Source organism: Polypterus senegalus, chromosome 12 (assembly GCF_016835505.1).
Source record: "Polypterus senegalus isolate Bchr_013 chromosome 12, ASM1683550v1, whole genome shotgun sequence".
Taxonomy (NCBI): Eukaryota; Metazoa; Chordata; class Cladistia; order Polypteriformes; family Polypteridae; genus Polypterus; species Polypterus senegalus.
Window position 1 is genome coordinate 54,379,203 of NC_053165.1, and position 14,162 is coordinate 54,393,364.

Consider the following 14,162-nt stretch of genomic DNA (forward strand, 5'->3'; position numbering starts at 1 on the left):
AGATGCTTCTCAGCAAGAAATTTACAGCATAAAACATACAAATTCACAACCTTACCAATGTCTTTACCTGTTATAGGTCTATTACAGACAAGTCAATGTATATTGTGTATAAGATTTAAAATATCAACATATGTTTTATGAATTGTTGCAAGTTGGATATGGCTTTTTGTCTTGGGTCAAAGAATCCAACTCCTCCTGTATTTCTCACTACCTCCATGGCAGCTGGGCTCAAGGTGTATAGCATACCTGATCATATGGTTAAACATGCAGCTAAATTCTGCTAGCATTATTAGTTTGTGTTTGTGATGTAAATCTCATTCTAATATCATTATTTCAAGGATGAACAGTGCATACAACCAGAAACAGATTTTGTCTACAAAGAATGTACTTACCATCTAATAAAGTCTGAGTTCGCCCTTGAATGGTGAGGTTTTTGTGAGGCGCCTGAAGGAGATAGTACTCGCCTTTTCCATTGAATGTGAAATTGGATCCATCAAATGTTACAAAATGGGGATCTCCAAAGACAGTTCCTGCAATATCAGATGTCAGAATTAAAACAATACAGTTACTTAGCACAGAGAATACATGCATCAGAAAATTGATGCAGGTATCTTAGATATATTTAACTCCTACAGCTGTCTACTGCTGCCTAGTGGTTGCTTTTTTTTGATTTTTTGATACTTTAGTCACTTTCAGAAGTTCCATTCCACATTTTTTCTTTTGAAATAAAGTCCCCACACTTCATAATGTTTCTGTTGACAAAGTGATTGCTAAGCACTTACCCACTCTAGGAGGCTTGTATGTCCTACAGTCACTTGACGGCCGATGTAGGAAGTATAAGTGGCAGTTGTTAGACCACAGGCAGCAGTAGTAAAAACTGATGACATCGTAAAGCCAGTGGGACACCCCTGGAACTCGAGGAGGCTTTTTGAAAGGTGGTGAACCCCAGTCATGGCCTCTGTCAGGTGTACTTCCTCCAATGGAATCTGCTGTCAATACTTGTGCCCCAGAAGCATCATAGCAGCACTGCTGTCCTGCTGCATACTTAGGGCTTGAAAGAAACAAAATGGTTTAGTGAAGTGTATGATTTATTCAGAATACCATCCATCATAATAAGAGTGAGCTATATAGAAAAGGAAGAAACTAAACATTTAGACTAACCAAATGAACAATAGGCTATTTATTTAGTTTTGTGGCACCAAACCTAATGAACTCTGTCATAAGGTCTGTTGTAGGACTCTATCAGTTTTATAAATTAAGGTTTGTCAGGTTTTGCAACCAGTTCATTTTATGTCATCTTTACTTTTTTTTTTTTTTTTTACTTTTACTCTACTTACTGTTTTTTCTGACTAGAATTATTCTGTCATCTTTCCTGTTTTTGCAAAACAGCTTCCTTGTTATGACATCACTGAAGGGGCCATTGTATGTCTGAATGCTTAATTATAATATGTTTACTTACTTATAAATATGATCCCAGGATTAAGAGACTTTAATAGCCGCTGATATACTTTATGAGAGTGAACATAAATACAGAAAAGAAAGAAGAAAACTCAGACAGGTCTATAAAGGTGCCATATATAAACACTATCACCCACCTGGCTTGGATAGCTCTCACACAGTGCACTGCTCCTGGGTGGTATGTACACACACTGCCCTTTTCAATATCACATCCATAGTCAGTCTGCAAAGCGACAACAAATACAGAAATAATTATTCCACAGAATTAGTCAGTATTCCAATGTAACAGGCAGAACGTACAGTCAGGTGGCCAGTTCTTCCAGTAGATGACAGAGATTTTAGGTAAGCAGCACAATTAGCAGGTCTGATTCCAGAGATTTTCAGTCTTTGGTTAATTTACTAATTTTCCATCAGCTTCCGATGGAGAACATAGTACAAACAGATCGAACAAGGAAGACATGAAATACCTATTCCTAATAACTTAGGGGAAATTCCAGGCACTTATGGCAAGCTGAGAAATTCAGTTCTTTCAAATAGTGCTAGATGTTTCCCTGAGTGTCCTGGTAAATTTCTTGTAAAACGTTCCCTGTAGCATTTCCGTTAAACACTCGAAACCCTCAACCATTTCCTCTTTATGCATACGGCCAATGGCTCTGCTAAAATGTTCTACTGGATTGTCAAGCTCTTCATTCTCCAATGAAGAATTACACCAGCAACTTTATCCAAGAACCTCATTTTAGTAACTTGTACCTGTCACTTTAGTCAATATGTGAATGTGGCAATGTATAGTATGAAGCAGGAAATCGACTTAGCTTCACTTCATCACAAATGTCTTGTAAAAATGCCAGTAGGACTGCCACCACTAAACTAATTCATATACAAATCTCATCATCACCTCTTCTGCCTTTTGTGGAAAAAGCCATGAGGTCCTTCAACATCTCTACCTTCAGAGCTGCTATCTGACACCTGCAAACTGTAAACGTTTTTTTTTCCTGACAGAGTAACTTGACCTCCTATTTTTTTCATCCTGTTATTGAAGAAATCACAGTATTAATAAGACGTAGAGGACAATATCATTTCAAAATAGTAGGAATGTAGCCTTCCAGCCCCTGATGTATCTGCTGTATCTGAGAAGGCAAAACATTCTAAGTAGTTGCTGGGTATATATACACACAAACAACTATTTTTTTTTCTGTGCAGCTAAAAGTTGCACTCATGTGACACTGTCCTACGGCAAACTGACAATTTCATTTAACAAACATGGCATCTTCATGCACATTCTTTTGGCTGAGCTATATGGACCACCAGGTGTTCACCAGTGAATATAATTCTCAATACGGTCTCCAGGAATGGTCCTAAATACAACATAAGGTGGAACACAAGGCAAAATCTAAAATAACATCCCATATCTTTAAAAACAGTTAATCTGAAGAATGGATTTTCTACTTATAGAAATAACTTGTATATCAAGATTAACTCTCTGTGGCATTGTAACCCCAAGACTTTTTTTTTTTTTTTATAAAAATGCATGGCTGAACATCTGTCTGTAGCACTTGAGAATGAATAGCAAGAACAGATTCACAGGTCTGGTAGATGGCTGGTAAGGAAGAATTCATCATGGAAAATCAAAAGTAAAAGTCGAGATCTAACTGATATTGCCACAACCAGTGCATACCTAAAAGTAATAAAAGAAAAAAGTTTATCAACAAAACTGAAGACAAAAGAAGCAGCATGTGATATTATAAAATACAACAGGCACAGCCAATATAAGTAGCTGCCCATATACAAATTAATCCCTTACTGGCAAAAAATGCTACAATGTCAAACATAATAACAAAATAAAATAGCAAATACATATAAGAACAAATGGTGCAAAAGAACATGCAAATGAAACTCAATACTGTATGTGCAAATGTATACATCAGTCAACTCCTTTTATATTACTGTTTACTGAAATCCATGTCACATGTCAGCTGAATGATGCCGTATACAAATATAGCTTGGGAATCAAGATCTAACATAACTGAGTTGAGGTGATGAATCATGTAGAGGAGAAATAGGTTGTGTTGGACTGAGCAAATGGACTTTGTAAAGGACAATAATTAGGTGAAACAGTGCATTCAGAGAGTGAAAGTGGACAACAAGACAACAAAGAGACTAAAAAAATTGGATGGAGGCTATAGTGGATGAAATACGAATTAGTCTTAACACTAATAACAACCTGAAATGAGGAAAATTTAGGAAGGTAATGTTAGGGAAACCAGCCCGCTTATGCAGGCCTACAAATCGGTTATCACACTGGTTTGTGTACTGTATGTTCTGTGTCTGATATAGGTTAACTTGATTTTTAAGACATTTTCTTGATATAGATTTTAAAATGTTGCAAAACACTAGGACTTATTGTTTGTCTGTGGTAAGTATGCTATGTTATATAATTCTCACTACAAGGTAACTTGACCAGGATATTGAAGAAAAGCAGTATTACATTAAACTCAACAAAGGTCACAAAACCAAAATAAATACCCATGTGAATCACTCTAGCCACACTGAAAAGTGGACTAGCATACATTGGAAGAATGCGAGAAATGCTGAACAAATACCTAAAGCAGAAACTTTTTCCACATTATACTAATAATGATGTGAAGTGTATATTATGTGAAGACTTAAGTCCAAATATTCATTTGAGTACGCAAACAATTCGCCATGCTAGTGTTAATAAACCAACTACATTCTACATCAGTCCTTACCTTCAAAAGTTAATTCTTCCACATAGCACGTTTCAAAACTGATTTTGTTTACATATAATTTTTTGGAGGGCATCTATTACTATTTGTGTTTTTGATTATTTTTATCATTATTTTGGGTAACACCATGTCATTTTTATGCCTTTTTTCTTTTTCTTTTTGTGGACACTACCATCTTGCCTTTCATGGGCACCTCTGTGTTGTTCATGGCAAAGATAGCCTTTGCTACTCACATGTGTTGATGACACACAGCATGTAACATCACTATGTTGCCAATATAAAAGAAGACAGCACACCATTTAAGAGGTCCACACTTTGAGAAATATTAGAAAAGATCATCAGACACTTTAAGAGCAATATGAGAATTCTGTTTAGTTGTAACCTCATTTTGATAATAGTTTACAGAGTATGTCTTGGTTTAGTTTACTAATGACTCTAGATTTTCTGTGTCTCTGCATTTCATTTTTTTATCTCCCCAAAAACTACAAAACAGAAGCACCTCAGTTGCCAGGATGATGTCACAAAAACAGCATGAAAATAAGAAATACGTAAAAATTAAATTTTTCATGCAAAATACTTCAAGATTATCCTCTCAAGTTACTAACATTCATTCTTTATAGAGGTAGCATAGACATTCATTGCTTCTTACTATCTATAGGAATCTAGGTCCTGAAACAATTTTAGGCTGTCCCATTTTGTAGTAAATTCTACTAGAATGTTTTAAACTGTTTGCAAGCTAAACATGGAGAGATTTGAAGTCAATTAAGTAAAAATCTCCCTGCGTGGAGTTTGCATGTTCTCCCCGTGTCTGCGTGGGTTTCCTCTGAGAACTCCAGTTTCCTCCCATAGTCCAAAGACATACAGATTAGGTGCACTGGCGATTCTAAATTGTCCCTAGTGTGTGCTTGGTGTATGGGTGTGTGTGTGTGTGCTTCCTGTGGTGGGATATAGCGGGTTGGAAAATCGATGAATGGATAAGTAAAAATCTTTTACCTTACTAATATTAGGCCTCCTCATATGCCATATTCATAATTATACTTACATGAAACCTGCCTGTATCAGCCCGGGCCTGGGCAAGTGTACATGGACAGTCAATTATCTCGGACCGAAAGTTTGGGAGCTTCTCCTCAGCTTTGTGCCAACGGTTACACTTCTCCTGAGCCCAAGCAGCAGAATTCTTCCTAAATATTTCCTCCAAATGCCAAGCTAGAGCATGAACCGGGGACCAAATGGCAGTGACATCCCTGAGTGAAGCAAACAGTCAGATGTGAATTAAGGCTTATGTGGCAGATAGGCACTGGTGGTGACCACTAAATGTGAAAAATATAATAAAAATGAATGGATTTTGATTGATCCAGCAATAAAATATGAGTAGAAACACAAATGTATATGAGTGGTTATGGATCATGTATAGCAAATAACAGCAGATGAAAAAGCAAAATTTTAAGTTTTGGAGGAGGTTGGCCAGTTGGTCTTGGTCTTGTAAACATATCTTTTGTTCCACAAAAATAAAGGATAGCTAAAAAGCACAATATTAATTGATTTGCATAATATGGTGTATATTTTTTTATATATAATTCGTACTAACTGTGTTACTCAGCTTCGCATGGGATATTTCATAAGACAATGGGCCTCAATTATAGTGCTGTCGGTTAATCAGTTGTATTAGAAGTACTATATAACTAACTAGGTACTTCTCTGTATACAATATTTGTAGGTTTGGTTTTTTTTAATCATCTACGAAAGGTTAATATTATTGGCAGGCAGGGTGGTTTACTGATTAAGGCTTTGGATGTAGAACATCAAACCCAGAGGTTGTAAGTTCAAATTCTGGGACAGACACTGTGTGACCATGAACAAGTCACTTCACCAGCCTGTACTCAAACTGGAAAACCAAAAGAAATGTAACTAATCATATCTCAAATGTTGTAAGTTACGTTGGATAAAGGCATCAGTAAAATAGTAAGTAATAATATTATAAGGTCACTGACACCACTTACTGTTGAACATTCTATACACAATTGTTGCTAAGCAAATCCTTCCTGCATTTGATCATTTAGTCCTTTGGTCATTGTAAAACAATTTTACAGGAAAATATTTTTGAAGGGTTAATTTAACATCACCAATTAACACAGCATGAATGACTTTGTGATGTGAGAAGAAACCAGAACACAGAGTATGACTGGGCCAGGATTTGAATCAATACTTGGATTTGTTAGGGAACAACAGTGCTAATCATTGACTAATATATTATAGCTTACAAATAAAGCAAAAGTCTATTTAGAATGTTTTTGTATGTTATAAAAACAATACACCTGCATAACAAAAATGTTATATTTAAAATGTAGACATCTTTGTTTCAGTTTATACAATGCACATCAATATGGCTTGCATAAAATTACTATAAAACACATATTGAGTGTTTTGTTGAGATTTTTCTTATGTTACAGAGCAAATGAGCACCCTTTTAATTAACTGTGCTGTGTTTCTGTTACTGCGCAACCATTATTTCATTTAGTGGCTTTCATAATGGACATCAACATTTTTACATAGTAGTGTGGCCGCTTAGAATAAATGTACTTCAAGTAAAGAGACTGTTTAAGTACTGCACCTTATGTCTTGTGGTTGTCACTAAAGTGTCTTAATTTTACACCACAGTTTCTATATGATAAACACAGTGCTGGTATTAAAATTAAAACAATGTTGAATCTACCTCTCTCCTTCTTCTGCGTTTCTAGGGCTGAGCCTTAACACTCCAACTTCAAACTCTGAGGAAACCCTTGCAGGTTGTGGGAAGAAAGTGAAGGAGGCGTTGTTGGGTACATCTTTTCCTAAGCTGTATAAATATTTCCATTCTGGAATCCAGTTATCTGAGTAGGGATGACCTTCATATCAGGGACACAACACGGAAACATTTACCGGTCATTTTGAGTATACAATTTTAATGTGTGTAATTCAAAGACATAAATATTTAAATTTGCAATTATAATAAACAAAAACTGGTACTGCTTGGAATTGTAAATGTGTGCACAGCTATAAAGTAAAACCGATTAGGTAAGGAGTTTTTTCACAGACACTAATCAAACATCTGGTAATTAATAATACTCTATCTGAAACATCTGTGACTGAACTGGATCACCCTTGCTTAAATGTTTATATATTAATGCATACAGGACCTGGTATTATTGAACACATTTGACTTCATGTAACATGTTAGACCAAAACCAGAACCACATGTGTGAAGAGTTACTAGGCTGATTCCAGGCTACAGGGGAAGAATTAGGAGGAAAGATTAAATGAGTGAGTCGTTTAAGCAAAAGAACATTAAGAGGAGACATGATTGAAGTGTTTAAAATTATGAAGGGAATTTGTTAATTGGATCGAGACTGTGACCTTAAAATGAGTTCAACAAGAACACAGGGACACAGTTGGAAACTTCTTAAGGGTAAATTTTGCACAAACATTAGAACATTTTTCATTACACAGAGAACCATAGACTCTTGGAAGAAGTTACCAAGTAGTGTGGTAGACAATAGGACTTTAGCAACCTTGAACTTTTTAAACTAAACTTGATCTTTTTTAGAAGTAGAAAGTGGATAGGATTATAGAACTTTATTAGGTTGAATGGTCTATTCTCGTGTAGACTGTTCTGATGTCCAAATGAGCACAATAACTGTCAGGGTCTAGAAATCAGCACAAGGGATCATTAACAAAGAACTAAGAGAAGAACTCGAGAGCTCCAGCCTTGTTCATGAAGGTGGAAAGCACTGTGTTTTTAATCAAAGTATCCTAAATACATCACTGAGGATGGCATTGTTTTAATGGGAGAAATACTAGAAAATGTGATAAAGTTGCACGAAAAATTATTAATAGGCAATTAAAATTGCACAGTGTCTTCTGTGAATGTGTGCGGATCCAAACAAAACTGAGGTACAAGAAACAAACCAGAAAAATGTGCTATGAAAACTACACAATATTTAAAAAGGAAGAGTGGTAGTGCATTAAAATAAAAAAGTAAAGTGCTCTGTTTCCAGAGCCAGAGTCTAAATACACTAAGCTATGCAAACATGTACTGTAAGCAATGTACAATTTTCAGTATCATACTTGTGTGGTGTTTTATATAAATACATGTTGTATAATAGTGTATGAATCCTTATCCACTGTATAGTGTACTATGCAAACTGTGGATTGTCTTTTAATATACTTCAGGCTTGTGTGGTTAAAGCTGATTGTAGAGAAAATAAGAAGATAGCACAGATAGTTGAAATGAACACATTGTTTCTGGAATGCATATTATAAGTAAAGTGGTCATATTTAAATAGCAGAGAAATTAATCATTATTACAAGCGTACTCTAATACAGGAATGTGTGGCCCAGACCCTATCCTGGGAGCACTAAGAACAAGTCAAGAACCAACACTGGCTGATACATTCTGGGCTGATTTAGAATTACCTTGGAACATAAGAGTAACTCTGGACAGAAACTATGCAAACATGAGAAAAATGTGTAAATGTCACATATAAAACTGCCAAATTTCAAGTAGATGGCTTACAAATCAAAACTCTGAATCAAAATTAGCAAAAAAAAGGAGATTGTACCTTACAAATAAAGAGACATGTGTTTTTTAATTGTGGTTTACATAGCATGGTCAAAGTAATGAAAAGAATTCCTTGGCAAATGATTGCTAAATAATGAATAAATAAAAATATACTGCTAAAAATTGAATGTTCTGTGAATATCCGGTATGGATTGTGCTTCAAGTAATATTCTGTGCTTCATTGAAGGTTTAAATCCTAGGCCTGGAGACATTCTGTGGAAAGTTTGCACAATCAGTTTGTGACTGTGCACTTTTTATTGGGCACTTCAGTTTTTCTTTGCTATCCCAAAAATTTCTAGACTAACTGGCACTCTAAAATAGGCCCGTTGTAGATGTAAGCATGAGTGTAGCATCCAGGTTTCTCTTCTGATATGGACCTAAATTGTCAGATTTTATTACAGCCAACCAAGCATTAATAAGATAAATGAAAATGAGCAAATTAAATAGAGCTCTGCTATTAACTAATGGGACACGTAAAAGTCAACATGGGCCAGCATCCCTCTGCCACACTTTCAGCATCTCATTAAATCCATACCCTAGTGAATTCTGGTTGTTCTGAGAGCAAACAGGGGAATGAATTGCTGTTTGATAGATTTACCAAATAAAGTTGTCATGCAGTATATGGGCATATCTGTGCAGAATTGCCAGTGTTGCATCCTGCCTTGTACCCACTGCTAGCTGGACAGGCTACCAACCCTAAAACCCAATTAAGCACATTCAACAATGGATGGGTGGGTAGATGGATTGTATATAATGGCATTCATTTGCACATCATACTAAGGTCACAGCAAGGAAAACGACTGCCTTCAGTCTTATGCATGGCATGTACACGTACCTTTTTCCCTGTAACCCCAGAGTTCCACATTCAGAGACGATTCCATGATGAATGATGAATTCCATTTTAAGGTGAGGGATCCTCCTGTACCAGGAGTCCCATAGTACTGCCATTTTGTTGAATTTTCAAGTATGCTTTTAAATTGAGAGTTCACTTTACTATGATGAACTATTGGAAACAAAAAGAAATAAGTATTGGGAGGTTATAGGAAAATACATTTATTTTATAAATAAATGTTGAAGTGTGTAAACCAGTACTAATTTTAAAGGCCAAGTTAAAGTAAGTTTGTTATTGCCTTTGTCAAAATTATTTACTTCCCTATATTAAAAGTATCCAGTTTTTTTACCATGCTTTACTAAAACAGGTTGTAGATCAGCCTGACATACAAAACAATTGCCAGCTCATGCTGCCCTTAGGATTAGTTCATGACTGGGTCCTAAAAGCTTACAGGACAGTGTTTCAGTGAGTACAGATCCAAGAACATTTTGTGAACAAGCACTTGACTGACAGAAGAAATAGAGAAAGTTGGAAGTACACAAAGTTAGGCCAATGAATAAGTCACCCTGCCAGATGAACAGGACACAGAACTTGTATTAGGAAGGCCTAAGGTGGCTCTAGGATTTTGTTTCTTTGCTTGTTTTCTGCTATGTGCAGTCTCCAAACAGCCTGGACCTTTATGTTTACTCATAAGTATATTATTATTTTGGTTATGTTCCCTCAGTGTCCAACATGGGTTTCCTGCAGGTGTTTTAGTTTTCTCCCACTGTCCAAAATATGCAGGTTAGCTGGACTGGAGATACTAAATTGGCCCCTGGTATGGGTGTGTGTATACTGTATGTGTTTTCACCCTTTGAGCTGGTACCTGTGCAGTTTTGTTTATGCCTTGTACCTGATGCTTGATGGAATAGGCTCCAGCTTCCTTGCAACCTTGCTCTGTATAAGTGGGATTGAAAGATGGAAGATGGATGGATTATTTCACTTAATTTGGCCTTTGGCATAATGTTGGGTTTGGTCATGGCTCAAGATCGACCCCGTGTGTTTACAATAGATATTAAACAAAAACGTTTTCTGTTAGTTTGTTTTGTCCTACAAAATGTCTTTTTCTGTTTTTGTCAGATATAACTTGCCAATACTTTTCTTGTTATATAATATATATATATATATATATAATTAAATAAAATTAACAGTACCTGCTAACCAGGATCCACTCCTGTTATATGTCGTACCATCGGAGGAAACTTCAAAAGGAATCCAGCCAGTTTCATACAACAATGGAGAAATGCAGTGGCCTTTGCCTTCCTGGTCTACATAGCCATTTGTTATAATTTCAGAGTTAAACCTAAAATGCACATTTATGAAGAAAGCAGACATAAGAAATTGGATATGTTATGTACAAACACTTTACCATGTACCATATACAGTAGCTTGAATTAAATGCTAAGCTAAATCCATTATATCTGTCACTGAGGGGTCTTGTCTTGGTTTTTTCGTCTCTGTCTTGAATTTATCAGCATGCCTTTTCCAATTATTCAAGATTATTTCCCAACATTGTACAACAAAGAAACAAACAAAGAACCGTTTAGTCATGCGGCATATAGATGCCCATACCTCTCCTTTTGCAAAAACGGCAGAAATACTGCCTATTTGGTAAAGTCACATGTGTTTTTGAAAGAAAGGTCTGGCATTCTGACATTTGCAAGTGTACTGACTCAGTTGCAATATTTTATATTTCAAGGTGACGTGAGACCTGTCAAGAACATGTGCACCATGGAATGGTGATGTGGTCAGAACAGGCTGGAATGCAGAGAAAATTCTGATGAGTACTAATACAGACAGTGGACAAAGGTTAGTGTGCAGAATATGTGTCTTTCTCAGAAAAAGCATTCAACTATCAAAAGTCATGTTGTCATTTTGACAGGTGACTCTAAATTGCCTCAGTGCCTCATACACCAGACCTATTACTGCCACTACAGTAAACTGTGGATTTAGAAAATAGATGAATGATAGGAGTGTATCAAGAACAGGAAAAGACTGGTGTTTGCTTGTCTGCTAATTTGTAAAAGCATTTCTTAATGAAAATTAAGAAAAGGAATGTCCGTCCAATTTATAAAACACCTGCTGGTGTGAATGAGAATCCAAGTACATAAATTCAGTGCAGTGCAGTTCTTTTTATTTGTATTGTTTTCTTCAGCTGTCCACTATCTGTACTAGCCTACGTTAAATGTAACATCAAAGGGAGTCAACATCACAGTCAATGAAACTCCACAAATCCATCCTGATTGTTCACGTTAGGCTTTGGTTCATAATCTGGATATTTTCTTTGGCAACACTGGTCCCAAAACAACCACTGACTGTGATTCATTCATTTTCTAAACCAGCCTAATTCCATACAGAGACACTGGACAAGTTCATAATGTGTTGTAGGTCGCACTCACACTTACACACACTCCACATTCAGAACAAATTGATCTCCTAGTAGAGTAATACAAGGATACAAAAGACAGCAAAACCCTGATACTGCACATAGTAGTCAAAAAAATGTGGTGTGGACTTAGTATGAAGAATATCTATTTGCCACTCACCTGCAGTAAACTTTACCAAGTGGAGGAAATTCAACCTGTAGGATCCTGAAATCAGTACCCCCCATGACAGTGCCAGAGTAAGGGGAAATCTGCAGGCAGAACTGCCGGTACCCTTCGCAACACTCGACCAAAGACTCGCAGGTTGCATGGCAAGAACATGTCTCTAGCTGCTGGCCACATTTGTTTGCACACAAACTCTGTCCACTTGCTAAAAAGAAAAGTTAATCCGAATTTAGTAATGAAAGCAGGTGCCACAGATTCAGAAGAGTTACTGTCTTGAGGAGAGTCTTGTTCCTTAGGATGGTAATTCATTGACTGGTTAAACAAGGTCTTTGTATTCATAAACTGACTTCTGCACTTATCTGAGCTCATTCACTTATTTTTAAGAACTGTGAGAAAGAAAAATATTTTGTCAAGAAATGAACAGTGGAATATGCCTTTTAATGCTTCCCAGTATGGTGAGCCCTTGATCCTGGGGAGGATAGACTTTCTACTATTCCTGTTTTTGTGAGAATATTGACATGTTTTATGGGTGAGCATGAAAAGATGTTGCTGCAATATGTCAAACACATACCCCTTGATATCTCTAATGGATTGAATGCAGGGTGGTGGATCTACATGACACTTAATATGATTTTAATAATTGTTAAGTGATCTCACTATTTGAAACCTTTTATTTATTCAGTTGTTTTTTGCTTCACCAATTCTCTGTACAGTGTATTGGCTAAAGTGATTTTTTCTTACTCTAGAACTGTTTCCTTTCCCTGAACACATAAAAGCTACTAGTACCTTTAAAGTCCAACGTGTGAATTTTAGGAGTTAAAGCAGTGTGTCACAGACTGTTCACCTACTATTTATCTACCAATTATTTCAAGAGAATCTGAAATAGCAGATTTAAAGTTCCAAATTAGGAAAACTAATTTCCATCAACAATTTGCGGATGTCATTCAGAAAGAAATATGGATATTGAAGCAAAGGTAAGGGGGTCTTGTCTTATTTTTTTTGCGCCACAAATAATCATGTGACCCGGCATGTCGTTCGTTGGTAGAGATGGTCCTCTATATTCACAGTTAATCGCCCACTAACCGCGATTCGCTTACGAAGCACACAGGACGTTCGGCCCGCACACTTACCCAGGGCACACGAGGTGAGCAGTAGTACCACGACCGCCAGGCAGAATCTTCCAGGCACTGGCTGCTTGGACATCTGTGTTGCCGATTGGTTGCCGTTTCAGTGGATCGCTACAGTTGAAGTCGTTGGTGACAAGTACAGGTAATTGTCTCAAAGGTTACACTGATAAGGCTTCCCTCGCTGACTCATAAGCTAAATATTAAACATCCCTTTAAACCAGAATCTGCACATCAAATTGCTGGCTCTTCAGTCGTTATCTCCCGACAAATGTCTTTTTGTTATGTTGTATTTTTACACGCACAGGCTGTCACTCAAAATCCATAAAACCTGACAGACAACGGTATCGGAAAGCAAAAAGTGGATAGCCTAGTTTTCTTAAAACACAACACAAAAATGGTCACATAATATTAATCTACCCTCTGATTGGTTCACACACGTGCAACGGCAATGGTACACACTACGAAAAATAACCTCTGTCCAATACACATGTCAGAAGTTGATTTTGAAATGTAGCGAACCCTGGTGCTTTTTAACTCAATAGACTTTCCGTCGTGATGGGCGTGCCCCCCCTTTATTTATGTGAAATATTAAGAGCGTTTAAAAATAACTTTTGATCATCTATAAATAAAGCAGTTTACGATGAACAAACAAAACCTTTATACAGAAATACGTAAAATGTAATAACAAATGTGACCTTACTGTAAGTGTTAACGTGTAGAAATGGTACTTATTATTCAACAAATGGTCTACTATTGCGGGAAGGGTCCCCTCTGTCAGACTATTGAGCGCAATAACTCCTCCTCTCCCCAAGAGGA

At 36.6% G+C, this 14,162-nt stretch overlaps 1 protein-coding gene across 1 annotated transcript in view; it reads right to left on the reverse strand.

The window, feature by feature from the left end:
* susd2 (sushi domain containing 2) overlaps window positions 1-14,096 on the reverse strand; it is a 68,217-nt gene extending 54,121 nt beyond the window's left edge. Inside the window, exons 1-9 of the mRNA XM_039771417.1 lie at window positions 13,350-14,096; window positions 12,217-12,424; window positions 10,825-10,973; window positions 9,635-9,802; window positions 6,916-7,087; window positions 5,245-5,446; window positions 1,596-1,681; window positions 783-1,051; window positions 393-530 (exon numbers count right to left, since the gene is read on the reverse strand). Of these exons, the coding sequence (XP_039627351.1) occupies window positions 393-530; window positions 783-1,051; window positions 1,596-1,681; window positions 5,245-5,446; window positions 6,916-7,087; window positions 9,635-9,802; window positions 10,825-10,973; window positions 12,217-12,424; window positions 13,350-13,422 (1,465 nt within the window). The 5' untranslated portion in view covers window positions 13,423-14,096. The remainder of the gene's footprint in view (window positions 1-392; window positions 531-782; window positions 1,052-1,595; window positions 1,682-5,244; window positions 5,447-6,915; window positions 7,088-9,634; window positions 9,803-10,824; window positions 10,974-12,216; window positions 12,425-13,349) is intronic.
* Between the last annotated feature and the right edge of the window lie 66 nt (window positions 14,097-14,162).